At 32.3% G+C, this 23,667-nt stretch overlaps 1 protein-coding gene and 1 long non-coding RNA gene across 3 annotated transcripts; one reads left to right on the top strand and one right to left on the bottom strand.

Annotated features, from left to right (window-relative positions):
• Positions 1 to 6,226: 6,226 nt before the first annotated feature.
• Positions 6,227 to 13,012, bottom strand: LOC101221334 (zinc finger CCCH domain-containing protein 1). 2 transcript variants are annotated; one of them, XR_004217517.1, is made up of 4 exons: positions 12,426 to 13,012; positions 11,450 to 12,279; positions 9,422 to 9,674; positions 6,697 to 6,830 (listed from the first exon to the last, which is right to left on the bottom strand). XR_004217517.1 is itself a non-coding variant. In XM_004149378.3 (3 exons), the coding sequence occupies exons 1-3, from the start codon at positions 12,460 to 12,462 to the stop codon at positions 6,729 to 6,731; spliced, it is 969 nt and encodes a 322-aa protein (XP_004149426.1). In that variant the 5' UTR covers positions 12,463 to 12,995; the 3' UTR covers positions 6,227 to 6,728. The 2 variants fall into 2 exon arrangements, 1 of the variants encoding a protein (XP_004149426.1); XM_004149378.3 differs by lacking the exon at positions 9,422 to 9,674 and having other exon boundaries at positions 6,227 to 6,830; positions 12,426 to 12,995.
• A 203-nt stretch (positions 13,013 to 13,215) lies between these two features.
• Positions 13,216 to 14,406, top strand: LOC116404590. The gene is made up of 2 exons (XR_004217518.1): positions 13,216 to 13,464; positions 14,097 to 14,406. It is a non-coding gene; the product is annotated as an uncharacterized LOC116404590 (long non-coding RNA).
• Positions 14,407 to 23,667: the final 9,261 nt, after the last annotated feature.

Genomic DNA, 23,667 nt, shown 5'->3' on the forward strand with positions numbered 1-23,667 from the left:
CTTTTTAATCTTCCAAAACAAAATATTTATTTATTGCCAAGTAATCAAACTTAAGTGACATGTCATCCCGTCCACAAACCGAGTTTAATCATCTTTTATTAGGATATTTAAAGTTAAAGGATCATTTAGAATCATTTTCCAAATGTTAGGACTAAAGTGTCTCTTTTAAAACTCTACGTACTAAATAAAAAGTCAAGAAATCAATCGAAGACACAAAGTTAAAATTAAATCTTAAAACAACCAACCTACTAAATGATAGAACTATACAAAAAAAAAAAAAAATTGAACTAACAATAAGAATAGAACATATTTTGAAAGTAAACATAAAAGTTTGAAGATCTCTAAGAAAGCATATATAGCTGTTAAAGTTAAAAGTAATATAGATGGTAAATTTAGAGGAATTTATTCAAAGCCTTGCTACACAAGTAGTCTTGCAAATTAATTGAAATGTGTGCACACATTAACACTTTGAAAAGTTAAAACAATAATTTAGTTAGGTTTGTCATAAACAACAAAACCTTATAGTAAATTGGATATATAAAGCTCAATTACTGATAGCTTGGGATAGAAAGGCCAAGTATATGGTAAAGATTAGAAAAACAAAGCAAGGTAAAATTGGTTTAGAAATTAGAAGGATTAATATTTAAGGAGCCAATTTTTCTTGTGATGTATTATTTGGCAGCAAACTTTTCCTTGCACAGTTATACTGGTTTATGTCATGAAACTTAAAATTTTGTATCCCATTATTATATTTAGCCTAAAAAGGGTTGTGTTCTATGTTATATCCTTATTTGCTCCAGACTCTATTATTCTTAAACCACAGAAGAATTCAGATGCTTACCTTTTTCTATGGTACTCTATGTTGATTGCAAGTTCCCTTTGCTGCACACAAGTGAGAATTGGGAACTATCTAGGACTCCAAAATCCATAAGCACCTAGACACATTTACACAAATCTGAAGTTAGATTTAGATATAGAAGATGTAATGGCTTTGGAGGAATCCAAATTGTAATAATTAAGAAAACTGAAGGGAATAACAACAATAGCTTCCATCAATTGAAGCAAATTCTTCAATGGTCAAGCTGATGTTTGAACTCTTCTGCTGGCTAATGGGAAATGTCAGTAATTGATATTCAGCTTCAAATTCTTGCTAATTAATGTACATCAAGTGCATTTAGATCGTTTCAAAGTGAAACACTACAGAACTGAATTGCCTTTGATTGAGTTATTTCTTATCAAAGCCTTCTGAATACTTCCTTGCAGGTATAACTATTCTAAAAGGTAATCTCTCTTCACATTCTCACTCTTTTGATTTTCTTTCACAGCCATATCTCTTATCGGTAATGTTGTTTGGGTCGTTGCTCTTTCTTTTGACAAGTCTTAAACCAACATATTTGTCACAAGGATGGTAATCAAGGGCTCTACGTTATTGTTTGAACTCTCCCAATAAATTCATTTTCTGTCCATTTAGCTTATTTGACAATACTATGTTTCCATTGGATATCTTCTCGGCTCATGCTACTCAAGTTTCACTTAATCTCTTCCCAATGATAAAAGGGTACTCTATCACGTATCCTATTAGAAAATGTTAATAGAGCAACTAATGGAATAATGAACTTCAACGACCTGTTAAGTTTAGAGAATTGTACACTCATTGGTAAGAAGTTGATGAAATATACATTACCTCTTTTTTTTCCAACTCTATCGCTTCAAAGGTTGAGCAAAGGTGGTAATGGCTAAATTAACCATTTTTGTCAGTTGAATAAGGTGGGGAGTATCTTAGATTTGCAAGCCTTGGAATAAGTAGGCCACATAAATGTGTTTATGAATGTTTTACCGCATTGTGCTAGCACAGAAGTTATTTTACCACAAAATAAGATATTAATGCTCATCGTCAACTTCGGGATGAGTAACTCTTCAACTCACGATGTTTCAGTCCAATGCCACTGCCCGGCCACCCATCTCTGTTAGGGGTGTAATTGGACTGGGTCAGGTCGGGTATGTTTTTCTTGAAATTCGACCCGAATTCAGGTCGGGTCTTTTTTATTTTTTATTTTTACCTTCTTTCCTTCCTTATTTTCACAAGACAAAACTCTTCATTTATTTTCTATAGAGAATAATGAAGAAGAAAAAAAGAACTAAACACTCGAAAAACTGGGTTTACAACTTATAAATGGCAACCCTTGAAACTCAAAAATGAAATCAGAAGAGACCAACAATGAAAACTTGTAAACGAACAACTAAGTAAGCTGATGGGGTGAACGGAAGACGGAAGGAATGAAGAACGAACCAAAGACGGAAGAGGGAAGAACAAAGAGTCACTTGATAAACGGAAGGACGAAAACGAACTAATAGCTTTAACCTTGACCGAAGGGAAGACGAAGCAAGGAAGAACAAACGGAAATGAAACGCGGAAGGATCTTTTTTTAACCTAATCGATTTTAACCTCCACCTGAATAGCACTAGTATGATCCTCCTCAAGACAAATCTCATAACAAACCTCTATTTAGGGAGGGTATAAAGATTTTGCCCAGTATGCGTTCGTGGACAACATCAAACTTAGGGTTGAGATCAACAAAAAAAAAAAACAAATATCCTGTCAACCTCCTCAATCTTGAAGTATTGTATGTCATCGTTGGGACAATTCAAGACGAATTCTCTGCATAGATTCATTTCCTACCAAATAAGAGAGTCTGTTAAAGAAGGATGTCACATCCATGGACCCTTATTTGCATTTGTGAACTTGTTTTTGTAGTGTATAAACAAGAGGCATTTTGATGCTTCAAATACAACTTTTTAGTCGTGTCTCAAATACCCTTAGCAGTTACAACATACAGTAAGAGTTTCTCGATCTGTGGTTCCATATTGTTGATCAATGTGGATAGAATAAGAGAATTCTCCCATTTCCAATATCATTCCTCTAGGTTTCCAATGTAGAATGAGGTATCTCCCCTACCAAAAAACCAAACTTGTGGCACCCTTCAAGGATCATATTAATAGATCGGGACCACAATAAATAGTTGACCATTCAATTTCTCCTCTGAAAAATATCATGCAGATTGTGGCACTGAATTAGACACATAAGAAGACAAAGCAAGGATCAAGGTTACTAGATTCTCATAATACACATGTGAGGTCAAACGGGTGTTGAACGATGTCTTTAGCGTTGCATAAATCATTGCAATTTGTTGTTGAAGCATGTCCGGTTGATGTTGATCGATATCAATCGACAACCCTACCCATAGGCTCTTAACTGCGTTGAGGAAGCACTCACCTCAAAAGTTGAGTGGGCTTGGGGATTTCCAACCTCGGGGAAGCCATTCAGGTTTGCAACTAACCCAATAGGAGGCAGAGCAACCAAACCAGCAGTAGAAAACTGAACAAGAGTTAGCAATTAAGTAAGTCCTGATGGTGACACGTGTGGCAATGCGTGAACAAACTGGGTGAAAGCGAAAGACAACGCATATAATGAAGGTGTAGGTGCCAACGACTACGGGTGAGGGCTTGGCTAAAGAAGGGATGGTAGCGACGAAATCTGGACCGTGGTCATCAGCTCTTCACTTCAACTTGCAAAGTTGGTTCTAAACTTGTTACGAAAGCATCCATTAAAACTGATATGAATCACGAAATCAAAATTGGTTTTGGGACTTATGGGTTGTGTTCTTTGAGTCTTATTATTTAACATAGTTCTTAGATCCAATGCCCAAGGGTTTCTTATCATTTGATATCATAGTTTTTGGTTCTAGATCGAGTATATCTTTTCATTATTGCAACATGTTCCTTTATTTTTTCTTAATTTTCATTTTTTTAGTTATATCATCACATTCTACCCACTATATAAAATCTAAAAAAAAATGTCACTTCCATTCCTAGTTTTACAATTTCGTCTTCTTCATTGCTTTAGATCTAGGTCTGATCTACAAATTTGTTGTCTTCAAGGTCTTCTAATTCAATTTCCTTCAATGTTAAATGTCGTCATTTTGAAAATATGTAAAAAAAAATGTTGTGATTTGAGAGATGTCACGTTGAACTTTGTTGTTCGTGAATTCAAGAGCAAAGAAGATGACTATCGAAAGCTACATTTGAAAGAGATCCTTTAGATTTTAGGACAGATCTTCTTGAAGAAGAGGAGAATGATATGGATCAAGAGATCATGATTGAATCAAATGAAGAAGTTGAAAGAGATAGAATCCTTGAAAGTGGAAGAGTTATTTTGACAACCAAAAGTCATAATATTAAATGTTTGAGGAATCATATATATATATATATATATGTGTGCTTTTATTTATTATGATAGTTGAAAGGACATGAAATTAAATGTTGTGACTTTCATTTCATATTTTAATTAGTATTTATAGGATTGTAATTTTCACTTTCAAAAATAAGAATTTGAGATGAATGAAATCTAAAAAATTTTAAAGTGTAGAATTCTGGTTCTATATGTTCTTGTGATAGAATGCACGAATATTTGGAGTATTCAAGTGAAGATTGATTTGTACTGCTTGTAGAGTGCTCTAAAGATCAAGGGTCATGGGAGCTTCAAAACTTTGTCTGATCCTCGGTTTCTTAGATCACCTAATTAACTCAATCTAGACTACCTTAGGAGTTGACATCAAATTGGTTTTGGAGCGGTTGGAGTTGTGTTCTTTGAGTCTTGTTTAATATGGTTCTTAGATCCAATATAGTAGTTCAACTTTATTATCGTCTTCTGATGTATCCTTCTTTATCCTCCTTCCTTTGATTCTTGTTCACTCAGAGTTCTTGATCTTAGAGTCAGATCGGTGCCTTGAGGGAATGCTAGAGGTTTCATATCAAAAACGCTTTTGCTTTCTGCCATCTCCAGTAAGGGTGCGAAATAGTTGAGGAACTTCTTCACGTAATCGGTATATGACCATCTTGTTGAATGCATGAGTCGAGCTCCCAAGCTACCCTCTCCTTGAACCTTAAAATGCTCAAACATCCTCTCTTTTAAATCTTACCAAGACGTGATTCTCTTTCAGTTATTGTTCCATGGAAACCAACCCACTTCAATCCAGACCCATCAAACGCACAAGATTCCTCTCAACGTTTGTTCATACTTCTTTCCTTAACATCATCCGACAATTTCTCTACACTTTTAGTTAGGCCAAGGATCAACTTCTTCAATCCCAAGATTTCCTTCTCATTGATCTCCGTCCTTTCCTCTAGTTGTTTTTGTGTCGTTGCTCATGTTTTCTCCAAGATATTTTGCGACTCTGATACCAATTTGTTAGGGTCCTAATAACCTGCCACTCACAAAAGTCTCAACACAATAATGAAACAGAGACAATATTCTATATTTATATATTGATAGAAATAGAGTAGAAAACAAGGTTCATGTAGATATCCTCTAAAGAGTGATAAAACACAAGAAATATCAAACTATAAAAAAGAAAGACGCTCCAGCTAATTCGAGAATGTCGACCTTCTCCTCCAAAGTTTATGCAGCCTTCTAAAAGATATGACCTAGCCTTCAGCAATCCCAAAAAACAGTTTCTTATATACTTCCAAACCTATTCCTTCCATAATCCGTACAGGTTAAGCTGTCACCTGATTATTACCTTTTCTACCTTGCATTTGTACGTGTAAATAATAGGGTCCCAACAGTATCACAAGTTAAGAATGTCAAAGATATGCAGTAACTACCACACATTATTGCTCAGAAGCTGTAGGTAAGGACTTTTAATGGAATTTCTGAGTGACAAATGTATATTACTAATTGAATTCACCGCCTTTATCAAAAAGCATCACAGCATCTCCTTAAAATTGATTAGCTGATGCAAAAATGAATGGGATGCACATGACAGATAATATAGTTTTAAGAAAAGTTAATTAAGATTTGTAATGAAGTAGAATACGATGATACCACAACAAAGATTTTTTTAGCACCAACACAGGAAGTGTCATCAAAATATGATCAACCAAAATTTATAGCTCTTCATATAAAGACTCTTCGAGATTATTCTGCAATTTTCAGTATCCTAAACGAAGCCTTCCAGTACTACAAGTGTCAGAAACTTTCTTCCATTCTTTATCACATCAAGTTGATGCTCCCATTCTTACCGCTTACACTTAATATAGACAAATTATCAGTAATTAAAACTTCCATTCTAAAATATTAATTCAATCTCCAATCCGTATCTCGCCTTACTCTTATTTCAGATTGCTCGTACTAATAACTGTGGATTTCAACGACAATAGTACAAAATAATGAACAAAGACATTTTCCACATACCCACACATGCTTTACAAAAGTTCCACTATGGCAGGCTCCTTTTCATCACATATTTGTGTCTCTGGAAAGTGAAAATGAGTACTAGTAAACACAGACAAACTAAAACTAATACTCGATTATACAATTTGATAAGGCTGGGGTACAATATAAACACTTTTAAGTTCAATAAAGAGTCCAGCTTTAAAATCTCTTCGGACCATCTACCTTAAATTTCTAGCTATAGGAACGCAGGTAGAGTAGAAGTATCTCTGGCTATTTACAAAAGATATCATCCAATTCAGAATGAACTTTAACAGAAAGAGTCTTTCTTTTTTCATCAAAACTACTTCCAAAACTGACCATTCCCATTGGCCATACTTCAAGAAATACTATCCAAGCTTCTCCAACAGGTTATTGATTTTAAGATACAGATAGATAATCATGCTACAAATCAAAATACTGTGGTATGGGACCAATGCAGATCAGGGAGAAAAACTTATTTACTCTGTGCCATCCTTTTGCGTATCTCATGTGCCGTGTTAAAGATTCCAAGAGTAGGCTGGTTGCAAACGAAGCATTTCTTATTCTTTGCATGGTGCTGCAAATTTTTATTAACAAAAAATGATTTTAGATTCATTCTAAAGATAAGATAAGTAACATGAAATACCAGGAAAAGAGGGAAAAAATGAAGTATGTGATGATGTAGGATGAAATGATCATCTACAAGTATGCCCTAGATATACAAATAAAAAATATACTGAGTTTTGCAGTAAAGGAAATGTACTCTAGACATGCAAAGATATTAAATCAACATCAGTGAAACAATCACCAAACTTACAAAAATTATCCAAATACTTCAGCCACTGCGTTCCCTATTAACATTTGCTAACGATAATGCATGCCAGGAAAAACTTTGGGAGTGGTTGAGGGGCTGGCCACTGAGTTGGTTATTGAAAGCAATGGTTATTATAGTTGTTGGGTTATAATAGTGTTCAGGTGCAACAATTTTAATTTGGATCATAACAGTTTGTATTTGGAGTGTAAACTAATTTTGTTTGGGTAGGAAATAACACCATTGCCAAGAGAAGAATAGAGGATGAGTAACAAGTAGTAAATACACAATAAATAGTCAACACGCTAGGAAATAAAGTTTTGAAAGAGGATTTATTATACTTAATTGTAGGTTATTGTTGGAAATAAGGAGCTTTGTTGATGGTTTATAGCCTCAAGGTATTTTAGTATTTTACTTTACCCTAAGTTTATTTCCCTTTTTGTATTAGGGCTTGCTAGAGCCTATAAAGTTGTCTTCCTTTTAACAAAAAAGACTCCATGGTTTTTTCTCCCTATTCTAGGATTTTCCATGTAAACCTTGTGTATTCTCTTTTCTACCTCTCAACAAGGCATCAGAGAGTAGTGAAAAAACCCTAGCCGACATTGACAAAAACCAACCAGTGCAAGATAACTTTAGTTAGGCACCAGTTTTGCTTCAACCGTAGCTGCTGCAGCTGTCAAAACCACCAACTTTTCCACTGCAGTCCAAGCCATTGTTGATTGTTATCTTCAGTCCTTGCACTTCTGTCTAATTCTAGCATTGCCGCAACCCTTTGATGGAAACCTTAGTCAGAATATACACCATGAACCGAGATTAGTGAGTCATTCGTTGAACACAAAGGTAAATTCCCTGCTGCAGCAACAAGGTCTTCTTCATCATGTATCACCTAGTAATGAACATCAAGCTTCGTTGGTTTATCCCCGGTAATGGTACTACAACAGTTGGCTAATCTTGTTGTCTAATCTTCAGACAAGTTTTCAGCAACAAATCGCTGCTCTTGGGGTAGCCCTAGGTGATTCCACAAACCTATATTCCAGTACAGTGAATTATAGCATTACTTCTGGTATACTGATGTATCCAAGGAATCCGGTAACCTCTTTCCCTACTTTAACTACTGCAAACTATTTGTCTGGCTCTTCGGAAAGTTTCACAGGGTTAAATACTGCGAAGTTGAATGGTAGAATTATTTCTCCTGGTCTCAGTCAATTAAAATGGTCCTTGAGAGGCGTCACAAGTTTGGGTATCTAATTGGTGAGACACCAGGACCTAGACCAGATGATACTCAGAAGCGCGTTTGGAAAAGAGAAGACTAATTACTTCGCCCACTGTCGATTAATAGTATGAAACCTTAGATAGGAAAACTATTGTTGTAAGTTGCTACTGCTTAAGATATCTGGGATACAATTCGAAAATTATTTTCTAAATGATAGAATGCACTCGTCTGTACATTCAATGTAAACAAGCTCATGAGTGCAAACAGGGGACGATGGATGTCACTTCATACTTAAAACAAATTGTCCCTAATCTGGCCGGAGATGGATCTATGTCGTGAAATTATCTGGGATAGTCCATGTGGAGGTGTCCAGTATTCCAAGATTAAGGATGTCGATTGTGTTTATGATTTCCTAGTTGGTTTGATCTCCAAGATGTAGAACGAAGCTGTATATTGAGACAAAGGCCTATAACTTATGTTATGGAATTGTGTTCTAAGGTACGCCTCAAGGGAAACAGTCAATGTTGTATATGCTACAGATTCTGCTGCTTTTAGAGCGAAATTATCTGGTTCTAACAGTGACAAGCATAAAGGGAAACAGATCACGGTGTGTGAACATTGCAAGAAACCCTAGCATACGAAATAACACTGTTGAAAGTTACATAGTAGACCAACCATTGACAGAAAACGTCCTCCAAATGAAAAGCCCAATCTTGGGCAAAACAATAGAAAACTACTAAGAACAAAGCAAACTTAAAATTCTTTCAACAAGAATCCCAAAATAGCTAAAGAATGCACACTAAAAACTTCAAAATCGTTGAGAAGAAAACACCAAGGGAGAGCAAACAACCACCCAGCTTCAAGTTGTGTATTGTTTAAAAAATATGCCTCCTAATAGTCCTTAAATCTTGAGTGACTAACTAGGACCGAAATATTTCACAAGAACTTTTGAGGGCCAAAATAATAGAAGCATCTGTCGAACCTTTCATGGTCCACTAAAAGACTTCAAAAATAAATGAATGAAAAAACAAGATAAAGTCTAAATTTTGTACTCAAACCAAAATACTTCCACATTTCTCAACAATGAACTTCAAGAGATCTGAAATTTCAGTGCTTAGCTTGTGAGAGTAATAAAGAGGCCTACGTCTCAGTAATTAAATCTTCCTCTGTTTGAAGTAGGAAATTGAGATCATATTCTAAAGGATCCTTCAACGACTAGTCATCCTTCTCTACTGTCTTTGGCATATGTTCGACTTCCTCACTCCTCACACTAAAAGGAGAGTCAAAATCTGGCACATTCTTCTTTCTCAATGAAGAGATTGGAGTTTGGGTAAGACTTCTTTTTCGATGTAGACGATATTGTCTTGTCAGGAGATGATACGGCTGAGATCACCAGTCTGAAAAAGAAAATGGCTAACATATTTGAAATCAATGGTCTAAGGAATATAAAATATTTCCTAGAAATGAAGCTGGCAAGATCAAGGGAAGGGATCTCTATCTCACAACGGAAATACACCCTTGACCTATTAAAAGAAACAAGTATGACTGGATGTAGATCTGCTGACACCCCTATTGAGTTCAATGCAGAATTAGACAATGATAGAACAAAATCCTGTGAAAGTTCTATTACTTATGTCACACTATACCAGATATTTCCTATGTTGTCAGTATTGTTAGTCAATTTATGCACACACCCTACGAAGAACATATGGAAGCTATGAATCGGATTCTGAAATATTTGAGAAGTTCTCCAAGTAAATGGTAAATTCATTGATGCTTATACCGACTCTGATTGGATAGGATCAATTATTGACAGAAAATCTACCTCTGGATATCGTACTTTTGAGTGAGGTAACTTAGTTAATTGGAGAAGTAAGAAGCAAAATGTTGTTGCTAGAAGTAGTGTTGAAGCTTAATACAAAGCTAAGAGTCTGGTTCAAGAAATCTTGTCTGATCTTCACCAAGACTGTGTTTTACCTACGAATCTCTATTGTGATGATAAAGCGACCATGAGCATAGCCAATAATCTTGTACAACATGATAGAACGAAATATGTGGTGATTGACGGACACCTTATAAAAGAGAAACGGAACAGTGGAAGTATCTGTATTATGTAGAATTCATCTTGTCAACTAGTTGCTGACGTTCTCACCAAAGGGTTACTCAGGTCAAGTTTTGACTCACGTGTTAGCATGTTGAGTTTGATTGACATCTACCCCCAACTTGAGGGAGAATGTTGGAAATAATGGGCTTTGTAGATAGTTTATAGCCCTGAGGGTATTTTATTATTTCACTTTACCATAAGTTTATTTATTTTTTTGTATTAGGGCTAGCTAAAGCCTATAAAGTTTTCTTCTTTTGTAACTTCCCTTGTTTTTGAAAATAATAAAAGACTGCCAAGTCCCAATTGTGGTTTTTTCTCCCTATTCTAGGGTTTTCCACGTAAACCTTGTGTGTTCTATTTTCTACCTTTTAACAGCTATAAATACTTGTATACACCACTATTATATTTGGTGCCCCAAACATGGGTTGGAACATAATAACCCACTCTACCAACTTCTTTTTGGTGCCCCAAAACGGCCCCTAAATTACAAAATATAATTGGAACATATAATGTTCTATAGAAAAAACTTAACATAGTTGGAAAATCCTTTATAGAAAATATAATAATAGGTCACTGCAACAGTAACGAGCAAGAACAACAACATGAATGGATGGACATTTTTACGAACTCAAGGATACAGTTGCAAAACAAATAGAATAGATTCTGTTCAGGTAAGACCTGGTCGAATAGGTGAATTATTTTTCAAAATAATTCTAATAAACAATCTATCTCTTACTTTAAAATTATCCTTCGTTTTTTAAAAAACATTGTATTTCTAAATATAAAAAACATCATAAATAGGTTTACTTTAGAAAAAATGCTATGGTAAGTCAATGTAAATGAACAAATACGGCAGAGAAAGTATGTAAGCAGACAATTATTTTTTTTCTTCATTTTCACAACAAAAAATTTTTTCTCAATTTCAAGTATATATAAATATATTAGTGAGGAAGGTAAACCATCAGCATATAAGGAACTCTGAAGCACGTTTTGATCTCCTAGAGAAGAAATGACTTCATGATCACAATATAATTAAGACACAAGTAAAGACAAAGAGAGAGCAACTACCTTTAGTGCACAATGCTCACAGAAGTAATGCTTGCACTTTGTCACAACAGGATCCACAAAAGGCTCGCGACAAATAAAACAAGCAAAGGGCAACGCATCTTCTTCATCTTCATCACTTTGTTCTGAAGTATCCTCATCCCCATCATCAGATTTCATAGCTAATTTTCTCTTTCTTGCTTTCTCTACTTCCTCCCATTCCTTCTCCAACTGCCACCCAGACTTGTAATCCCCTCGGTCATGCATAAACTTGCACGCATCTCCATAACCACAGTAACCAGTCTCCTTGTAATCCTTGCAAATATCAGGCTGATAATCAAATCTTGCCGATGCTCTTATGTGAGCAGAAGCTCTAAGCGGCCCATGTGCTCCACCAGCTTTTTCACTAGAAATTGTATGTTCCCTTCTGAAGCCAGCCTTGTAATCAACATAAGCATTGACCCCTTTATACAACTTCTCACCACCAGAGCTCTTGCCTTTCCCCTTCAAAGCCTCCTCAGCTTGCTTCAAAACTCTCTCACGGATGGCTCGTGCATCTCTTGAGAAATCAGTCTCTGTTTCTAGAGTTGCAGTTGCTCTGCTATCATGGTGAACTTGAATTTCCTTTGAAGACTCAAATTGGAAAATTGGTTTATTAGGTTCCACATTGGACTCATTAGACGATGAATTTTTAGAAGGCCCAGAAGAAAAATAAAGCTTGCTTTCAGTCTTAGGGGCTTTCTTCTGATTTAGCAGAAACGAAGTCTCAGCTTTAGAGTCCTCCTCTTCGTCTTCATCAACCGTCCGCTTCCTGATGTTTTTGTTTTTGGTGGGTTTTCTGAAGAAGCTACAGACTGAAGAAAAATGGATTAAAAACGTATCTAGAGAGAGCGACAACAATGAAAAAAATTGGAGACACAAAACAAAGAACCCATGATGAAAATAGGTAAATCTATATGCATATATAAAAGGAATGGAACGAAACAAAAACCCCTAATACCTTGTTCAGACGGCTGAGTATCGCCTGTATCTGTCATTGTATACGAGAGTAAGAGCAGCTAGATTAATAAATAGATGCTACAATGGAATTTAAAAAAAGAAGAAGAATAAGAAGAAGAAGAACAAGTTGAATGATCGAAATGGGCGTCGGTGCAGGGTTGTGGCTCGGAATCGCGGCGTACAGATATAGCTGGTCAATGCAGATCAAGAAATCGTGCCGCTCTGGGACTCCCCGTGGTCGTTCGAGGATCTATGAACCGCGCCGCCGCCGGAGCTACTTGTGAACTGGGTGTCCGCCGGGATATGTTGGTAGAGAAAAGTGACGTCGCTGACTGAAAGGCGAAATTAGGGTTTTGTGTTTCTTTTCATTCCTTTTGTTTCGATCCCGATTGTGTAAGACCGTGGCTCGACGGATAGGAGATTAGTTAAAATTTCCGAAGAGTCTATATCTACGGACTATATTCTCACCCCGAAAATTCAAGGGAAATATAGGTGTTAAGTACATCTATCGATGTCTATTTAGTGTTCATCGGTAAGTGTAGTTGAAATTCTAAAAATCTTCGAGATGGTAGAAGTTTTCAAGGAAATTGTCAAAAATAAGATTAAAAGCGGACTAATAAATGAATTTTAGGATTAATTTTGAAATGATGATAAGAGAGGATTCAAAGCGGAGTAATAAACGAATTTATTTAATTTATTAAAATAAAGTTTATTAAAATCAGATTTTTCCCTAATTCTAAAACTAGTAAATAATGTATTTATTGAAATATATAAAATATCTCAAAACCCTTCTTCTTCCTCTTCTTCTTCATCCAGCTAACCATCTCTCTCCCTCTCTCACGCACGTTGGGAACGACGTGACTTTTTATCGAAGACATGCTCGAAATCCCCCTCTTTCTCTCCTTCAGCCGACGCCACCACCCAACATCCCTTCCACCGTTGAACTCGACAGTGAATCCCAGTCACCGTGCGCAATAGCTCGCTGGAAATCAAGTTCATCGTGGTTTGTCTCCATTCTTCGTTCAGATTCAACTTCTAGAGTAAGATTTTTGTGTTTTCGAGATTGTTTTGTTAGGTGATTTTGAATACCTGTTATTTTAGACTTGAGTTTAACATTACCCATTACTTTTCGACGCTAGATTCGAGTTTTAGAAGCATTTGAGTTATTGTCCAATTCTTCGAAAAGTCATATTAACTCCATAAGATGAATTGATTTAGAGTTATAGGGAAGGAGAAGGGCAAAGTACGCAGAGCAATGGTATCCAGCCAAAGTTTTCATTTTCACTCCCATTTTCTTTTCATTTCTCTTCAAATGCTTTCATTTTACCCACAATATGAATGTATTCAATCAAAGTTTCATTATTTCTATTGTTTGTATTTGTACAATATATTAACTTCAAATACTTTCATTTTATACACAATGTGATATACTGATGGTTGTTTTTATGAAAAACATCCCTCATAGTTTTACTTTTATAGGAGATATGTGTTTGTTTTGTCTACCATCATATTCAATATTGTTGTTTACGATTATTTTTCTAATCTGAATCTACATTTTTTCTTTATGGTTGGCTATGTGATGAAGCATTTTGGTAGCTTACAATATGTTTGATGAAATGCCTCAATGAAGCATTTGGTTGATTTTTAATTCATTTTTGTTCGTTCGAATTAGGAAATCAAGGCCAAGGGACATTTCATGGCTATGGGCTGAAGCTTTGAGAAAAAGAGGATGAAAAATGAAATGTGAAATTTTAAACTTTGATGATGTGTAGAGTCTTTTTTTTTTATGTCTATGCATTTTCCAAGTGAATTTGAGTACTTTTGATTTTTCAATTGGTCGTTTGTTTAGGGTTGCTATTGAGTTATATCATAATTGTATGATAGTTATAGCATAAACAAACTATATATATAAACTTGAACATAAGTACTTGTTATCTAACTCATTACTAAATTGTTGTAATTTGGTTACTCTTGTTTTACTATTGATTGAAGATTAAAAAAAGTTATGAATGTTTTCACTATGAGCAAGAAATAAACTCTTTATATAGTTAATGAATTTATCTTGATTTAGAGGAAGCTTTGATAAACCATCAATTTAAGTAATTATTTTGGTCTTGTTATAGTTGTAAATTTTATTTCTTTTTGTTGGTGTTTGAAATCAGTATACAATAATGGTCCTACTTCTCTTAGGCAGAGAGAAGTCTGATATTTGTGAGGTAAGACATTTGCTATTAAATCTAAATGTATCGTTGAATTTCGTTTTTCATTGTTATTATCTTTGAAAAAGAAGTCTAACCTTCGCTCTCTTTTTCTTTTTGTCTCTATTATGATCTTGCAATCTTGGAAGCATTACGGTTTGTTTTGTAACACAAAATTCTTTTATTTGATTTGGATTGAAATTATGTCTTGCTTTGATTGAAGGATAGGGGAAGTGATTATTGATACTTATAGGCATGTCTCTCTCCCTTTCTTACAATAAGTATAGTAGCAACAAAAATTACTACATGATCTTCTATATTGAAAGGAAAGACCAAAAAACGGTGGTGAATTAAAATGGCTCACAAAAATCATATCATTAAAGTGGGACCCTCAGACATACAGTGAACGGTTATGATTTATGCATTCCTAAAATATAGTCATTTTGTTACAATGGAGGCTATATTTTTTATTTTTTACTTTCTAGTATATGCTTCGTATTGTATATAATATTAAGTCATCATTTATAATGCACTTAGTAGACATCTTTATAAAGCTACGTGAACTTTTCATATGACATACCTTTTTTAACAAAGCTCCCCAAACCTTGTTTGTAATATTTGCATTTTTGGATAGATGTGTTGTAGGTTCATTGTTGATATTGGGTATTCTTCAATAAAGATTTATTTTGTATAATAGAATTTTATTTGCCACTTACCATGCTAGATCTTTCCAAGATGAGTAAATTTGAAAATTCTGAAGAAATAACATTTGTATTGACCTAAACTTTCTTTAGGTGCATTCCAGTCAATTAGAAGGAATGTCTCTCTCACGCTAGCTAATAATCAGTTTTATTAGCTCTATGGCTTTTAGTTTATTCTAATTTAGACACTCTTTAATACATAGGGTTCATTTACGATATAAAATAACTGTCTTCGTAGACCATTTTTCTTGTAGTGTAGCAATAATGAATGATTTGTATTTTACTATTTTTAAATATTAATTGCTAGTAGTTTAGCTATTTAATTTTTTATTTGGCTATTATTTTTCTAGTTCGTTGAATGCAACTTTGTTGGTTCGTTTGCCACACTTAATGGTAGGTTTTTTGATTCATTGATATCCCATTGGAGATATTTTATGTTATTCAACTTTTGGTGTTGTAGTTTCAAAAAAAATTGTTTTTATTTCATTAGCCAATGAAATTTGTTTCTATTATAAGAAAGTTCTTGTAACCACAAGTCTAGTGTTGAATACATATTTTTTTTAGTATTCTAGGAGAGAATCCTTAGGAACATTTTAGAGATAAAATCATTTATTTGAATGTCTCTTGCATGATTTCATTCAGTTTGCTAGTGGAATCATATCGATCGCTGGAGAGAAATACACATGATCAACTAGATGGCATTGTTTCATTAGCGAAATGGAGGATTTTAAATAGATTGCATGATAGGAATGAGATGGTACTGTCAAGTAAGTTGCAAAATTATTGTTGTTAGATGCTTGTGAGTAAATATTTGTTTTGATCCAATTTTATTGTTTTTTGTTTTAGGTCCTTATTGATAACATAAAAGCACTAGATCCAATTCCTTACTTGGAATCAAAATGAGATTCATATGATTTTTAAAGAATTCATGCATTTATTGTCTGCTCACCGAGCATCTTTGTGTGTAGCTCATATCATTGATAAAACTCATGGGTGTGTTTTAGTTCTTTAAATTCTTGTCAACGTGTTTATATATGCTTTCTTGATAGTGATTTCTAGATTCTTCCTTTGTAGTTAGCTCAACATGAAGGGATTTCTTCAAAGCAATTACCTGCACTTGTTTCTGCGTTTCTACGAAGAGATTAGTAACTACTAGAAACATGGGTATATTGTTTATATTGAAGATGTAAAAGAAGGATTGGAAAATGCTCCAACAACATTTTGACTTTTTTTCCGAAGATAACTTAGGTATAAATTCGGTTGGGTTTGGGTTTTAGGAAAAAAATGGAACATACATTAACTAAACAATAATATTTATAGTAAAATTTGTTACCCATATTTGATTAGCCTCCCTCTTTGATTGACATTGATTTAATGTCCTCTAATCGAACACTTACTTATAGTTTTCCTTAGTGTGTATGAAAGTTAAAAGTTACTGTGTTAGTGATACTTATTTGCTTGTCTTGATGGATCAACCACAAGCTTTGTTAATGACCATCCAAAAGGTCCAGGCTATGTTCCTCGAGCTCCATATGAATTTGATATGACGGTCAATATGATCCTTTAGATTCTTACATAATGACAAATTAAAGGTGGCGTTGGATTTGTTCAGGAGATCCTTCATCAATGTTGTTTTCTTCCTTGACCAGGGACCTTAAACATTCCATGAGATGATAAGCATTGGGTTTCATACTTTTCTGTTTTTGATATACTTGTAAATTGTTTCAAACTTGATTGGAAATGTTATAATTAAATCTATGGTTGTTGTTCTCTTCTATTATGTGTCATTTTCATTGTGCCTTAATTAGCTTGACAACATTCTTTTAGGTGATGTTCTTCTCTAGTTATACTTTAAAATAAGATTTTGTTTTCTTACTGGGTTTGGAAGAATACATTTGAGCATAGAAGTCAACATGGAGCAATGAATTAAAATAGGACTTTTTGTACGGTTGGTACCTAAAGATGTTAATATTTATTCTTTTTGTATACAAACTACCTTTTAACAAAAAAAAAATGGTTATTAGTCAATGGGTGTACGAATATTACAAAGTGTATCCCGAAAAATAACATAAAAAAAAGTTCAACCCAACCTAGCCCTCACAATTTGTATTGAATAGTGCAAGTTGTTCAGATTGTCAAATTATTTGAATACGCCTACATGTGATAAAAGTATACCGATAAAGTATAAAGGAAAAAATGCACATAATAAAAACATGATTAAAGTACAACCATCTCATTTTAGTGTTAATCATGATGTGCTCAAAGCCTCGAAGACTCTATAAGATCGTTTAAACTCATTTTTCAAACCAAAGTGGCAACAACAATTAGACCCTCCCTTCCATTTAAGGAAATTAGAGGTACATTTCAAATTTCGGACGTGGCGTTATCCTGTCCAGGTGGCAATAATTGAGAAAGCAGGAGGAAACAAAATAATTTGAATTTCCCTTACCAATTTTACCAAATCCAAACAGAAAGTGCTGTGCATCATATGCCTTCCTATTCCTTTTGTTGTTTTCCAACTAACCACATGTAATATATTCATTTTTAAATAACTAATAATATTTTCTTTATTTTCTTTTTCAAAATTAATAATATATTTTGGTATTGGCAGCACCACTCATTTTATATCACCATTTGGCCTTCTATACTCTCATCCACCATCATTTTCGTACGAGCATAATTTAATTACAAATACTGTACTTAATTAGTAGTAATTAACATTTTTTAAAAAATACCTTAATCTTATTCTACTTCACTTATTCTATTCAAACAACAAATCATGCAATTCAATTTCATCTCACCAAGATAATAACATTATAATCAACAATGAGTGGGATTTGTAGCTTAGTGACATTTTTACACAGCCTCTTAAGTAGCTTAGTTCCAACCAATTCAATTTTTCTAAAATTCAAAATACTTAAGGAATTTCAAAAATCCACTCATTCTATTTTAAAATAATTCTTTTTGTAATTACTTCAAATAATAAATTTTATATGAAATCAATTTTAAATAAGGAATTTTTGTAAAAATAGAAAAAATTGAGCTATTTACCTTTTACCAAACAAAACCACTAAAATATAAAATTAATTACTCATGATTTTTGAATGAACGATAAATACTTTGTCAACTGTTCTATTTTTTATAATTTTTCTTTAAAAAACAATTAATTAAACATTTTAATATCAAATACTAAATTAATCATTTTGCACTTAATCCTACTACTCTTGAAACTAATCATTTGAAATGAATCTCTGTTGATATATAAAGAGAAAGTCCCAATTAACAAAGTTATAAGCCTTCTAAAGATCAACCTTCATAGCACAACAAAGCTTACTAGAATTAAGATGATAACCCCCAACCAACTTTTGGCAAAGCAAAAGATTATCAATAATACTCCTCCTAAGAACAAAGGCAGACTGATTACCACTGATAAAATTTGGTTAGCACACCCAAAGCCTATAAGCCAAAAGTTTGCAAATGTATTTATAAATCACATTACAACAAGAAATATGTAAAAAATCCTTCATACGCTCAGCTCTACAAAGTTTAGGAATGAAAGTGATCACAGTAGCATAAACCCTAAGAGGCAAATAACAAGACTCAAAGAAATTCAAAACAACGTCACATAAATCCTCCCCAACAACGTTCCAAGCACCTTTAAAGAAACCCACAAACATGAACCAAGCGCTTTTGGAGAGGTGTCCATGCCACCTTAGACACATGATTAGAATTTAGTACAGATTTCCACCTAATGGTCAATCTGAATGTTCAAACCAAACCTTGGAGAACATCCTACAAGCTGTGCATTGAACTTTTCAAGAAGTTGAGATTCTCACTTCTTTAAAATTGTATTTATTTGAACGTTAGATTGTTAGTTCCTAAATTCTCATAATTTAGTCTATTAATGAGTTAAATTATGGTGTATAATTCTAGAAAAATCAAAATGGAATTAATTTTTTAGTCTTCATCTTTCAACACATTTCCATTTTTCTATATACATCATTTTGCTTAAAATTGTATTTATTTGAATGTTAGATCGCTGGTTCCTAAATTTTCAAAATGTGATCTATTCGAGAGTTAAAATTTTAATTTTCCAGTATATATTGTTTAAAAATGTTTTATATCATTTGGTTTAAAATTGTATTTTTAGTTCTTAAATCTCCAAACATTTATCTAGTAAAGTAGTTAATTTTAAATTTTGTATAGTATATTATTTAAAATTTTCTAACGAATTTATGAACTCCTAATTTACATCTAATAACTACATATTTACCCTTTTATTATTTTGTGATTAATTGATTTTTTTTTTAATACAATAGGGATGAGATGATTTCAACCATAGATCTACAACTTTTTTATCGTTAACTATCTATATGTTAGTTGAGCTATACTCAATCTTTTAGTTTAGCGTATTAATATAAACTTCAATCTAAGAGGTCGGAGGTTCAATCTCTCACTCTGCAAAATATTTATGCTTGCAAATTTCTTTGCGGATATTTTTCTAAAATTGATATATCAGCGATACATTAACACAAATTCATAATTCGTCGATATCATATTTCACTATTTTTCTTGTCGAAAAAGATCTTCCTCCTACTATCTCTACGAGACATCCCATTTTAGATTCTTATACCCCTCTTATCCCCATGGCTCTGCTCTTGTTAATTGATCATAGCATTACTTTTATCCTTGGTACTAACTTACATATGTGAGAACGATACAATACCACACCACACCAAGTTAGCTCAGAAAAAGAAACTAATATAACCCCACAAAGAACGTTATTGTTGTGGGAGTTTTTCACACCAAGTAACAAATAAAATAATATATATATATATATATATATGTGTGTGTGTGTGTGTGTGTGTGTGTAAGGAAATACAAGGAAAATTATAATCTCAACATTAATTTTTACAAAATCATTAAAAATATTGTTTTAAAAAATGAAAAAATAATTATTTCTTTCTAATATAGAGTTTATGAAAGGGTTCGAATGTCAAGTCAACTATGATAAAGAACATAGAATCATGTGGATGGTGCGTGGTCAATTGTTAACGGCACGTGTTATGCCTTATCCCTCAATATGTCACCATAATTTTGTTTAATAATCACAAATCATAATCATTCTCACGATAATACTATAATTTGTCAACCAATTAAACAAAACAAAAAATGATAATATATAAACATTGAGGTTATTAATTATCCAATATGAGTACATCCAAGTTTATTGTAAATTATTATCCTAAAATTAATTCAAATTCAACCTATTACGTATATCAGATGTTACATTATCTCTCTATATGTTACATGTGCGTACGCTTTTTAAGGTATATAATTAAGGGAAAAGTTGTTTAAATTACACTAATAAACTTTGATTATTTTGTCATTTTGCAATAATATTCGTGTCTTAATTATATCTTTAATAAGTGACAACTTTTATCGGAGAAAGGTCGTTGATTGAGAAAGCTTATCCACTTGATTTGCAATGAAATTTTTTGTTTTGTTAGTAGAAAGTAGAATTTAATTGATCGTTCAAATGAGTTTTTTTGGAATTCGATTTTTACGATCCTTTTCTTTTTATGAAATGTTGTAAGAACGATAATTTATCTTTTTACAAAAGTTGGGCGGTGACTTTTGTTTTTTATTTTGTTTTAAGTAAAAATAAATAAAGAAAGAAATGAAATAGGCCATTATTGCCCCCTCTTATTAACTAGTTTTAAATCTTGATGGGTGATGATTTAGAAGAAATTAAAAAAGTTAATTCTTATATATTCCTCTTTAAAATATTAGATTTGAGATTGGCATATATACGTGTGAAAACAATTAGAAAAATAGAAGGACCCTCTCTTTGTTTGTATATTCTTGACAAATATTAGAAACATTCATTATACACTAAATTTAGGTCTCATGTCTCGTAAATTATTTTGAAATCAAATATCAATATCATAAAACATCACATATTCTACAAAAATGAATGGAATATCCTATATAACAACATATAACCCTATCCCCCTACCTATCAAAATCAAGTAATAATATCTTCTAATATACTTTATTAAAAGAAAATGAATAATTGTTTTGAGAAAAATAAATTTGTTTTACCCCTAGCTGTATGAGTTTGATTTCGATTTGATTTAAGTTTTCAGTAAGATTTAAAATATTATAGTTTTATCTTTTAAATAATCGCTTTCACATTATTTATGTTAATTAATTTAAGATAAATTTTTAATGCAGTGTTGATCATTAAAATTAAATTCAAAATTATTAACTAAAATGTGTAACCATTTTAAAATCTAATTATCAAATGAAAAACTAAACCCTAAATGATTGGATCCAAGAGTTATTTGTATTGACTTGAGAGTAATTTTAGCATGGTTGAAATGATGAAAATTTTAAACAAACCTTTAACTAAAAATTAATATAAGATTGATATAAAATCCAAAAGAGTACTTTAATTTTGGTTTGTGTTTTGAGATGCATTTTAGAAAGAAAAAAACAGATTTGTGTAGGTTGGATTGGAATGAACCTAGTTGACAATTGCCTTGACAGGAAAGAAGAAATCTAAATGAAAGCAAAATCTCATTAAACCTACATATTTTATCAGCTCACTGTCTCAGTTCCATACTCTAACAAAGTTTAAACAAATTTAGAAACCTATATATATTACCTATTCTAGAGAATAATGACAACTTTTATTTCAAGTATATGGGAGGGCATGAAGCATGTCTTAGGTGATTTTTTTAATATTCAAATAAATAAATAAATTACGTCCCACCATTTGGACTTGTCACTTTATCATTTATGCATATGTTTCCAAATTTCATTAAGCATGTTGCCAAAGCAAGATTCATGTAGTCTACTGCTAATAATAATATGCTATATAATTTGAACATCACTCACCTAGAATAATATATGCACCGTGACCAAAATGTTTTTGTCATTAATTGGTTCATCAAATAGTATTAGATACGTTTTTAATTTGTGAGTGTAGAACCTGAAAATCAAACTTGGGTATCTTCCAATTCTTTTCACTAATGTCTTTTTCTTTATTATTATTTTTTAGGTAGAATGTCACTATAAATATATATATATATATATTCTTTAGAATTTGTTCATTCTTTATTTCTTCAAGGAGCAATCTTTATTCTAATTTTCTATCAGCACTGTAATATTATAGAGGGAAGATTGGATAAAATTCTCCATTTTTCTCACAAACAGGAAAATTAAATATCAAAATGAGAGTTCGAATTAGTTTTATAAGACTAATTTAGTCGTGTGTCAAAGTTGATCTAGACATTTATGAATAAAAAAAATTCAAGATAAAAATAGAGAATTTTGTAGGTTTGATTTTCATTTCATCACTAGGTTTCAAAATATACACTTTTAGTTAACTTAGTTAACTTAGGTTTGATTTATTTTCTACATTTTAAGATTTTTCTTTTTAACCTCATTTTTCACTAAATATTTACTTTTTAATATTAATTTTTTAGTCTTTATTAGTCTATTATCTATTAATTAATTTAAAGCAATTATATTATGAAATGAAAGTTTTGTCGAATGGAACGACACTTAAATTTCATGAAAACAAAATTGTAACATTTTCAAATCTAAACTCAAAATTGAAATCAAACTCAAAATTTAGAACTAAAATAGCGAAACTTATGATCCAAATGGAAATGATAATCCAAAACCCAAAGTATAAATAGATATTTCTCTGTTTGAATAATAAATCTTTTAACTTATCAAACCAATTTAAATTGTTTATCATATTTTCTTTGAATTTTGTTATATAAATTTAAGAAATTTTGATTGACGATATTTTGGTAAAATTAAGATCTCGACATTTTTATACAAATAGAACAATATCTTTTTTAATCACGAACATCATCAAAACAATAAAGACCGAATCAACTCAAAACTAATAGATGGTATTAATACATCACTCTTATTAAATATTACTGTACTTTTAATTAAGTTGATTGTATTAACATTTCAAAATAAATATAATTACGGTGACAAAAATTTCCCCTCTTTATTTCTTATTAATTATTTGTTAATAAATTTAAATAAGCTGTTAATTGGTTTTGTATTAAAATATTTTTCAGCTGTTGTTATCATATAACAGTGTAACTAATAGTTCTATATAATAATTAAGCCCCATTGACTATAAGAAATACATGCATCCAATTTAAAGATAACAAAAACTATATGTTATAATAGACGTTTTCTAATATATATATATATAATATAAGGTAGCTTGAAACACTAGGTTTTCTTTTTTTTTTTCTCTCTCTCTCTCTCTTTTTATACACTATATTTGTAGTAGAACAATATCTTCAAG

Source organism: Cucumis sativus, chromosome 6, assembly GCF_000004075.3.
Source record: "Cucumis sativus cultivar 9930 chromosome 6, Cucumber_9930_V3, whole genome shotgun sequence".
Classification (NCBI taxonomy): domain Eukaryota; kingdom Viridiplantae; phylum Streptophyta; class Magnoliopsida; order Cucurbitales; family Cucurbitaceae; genus Cucumis; species Cucumis sativus.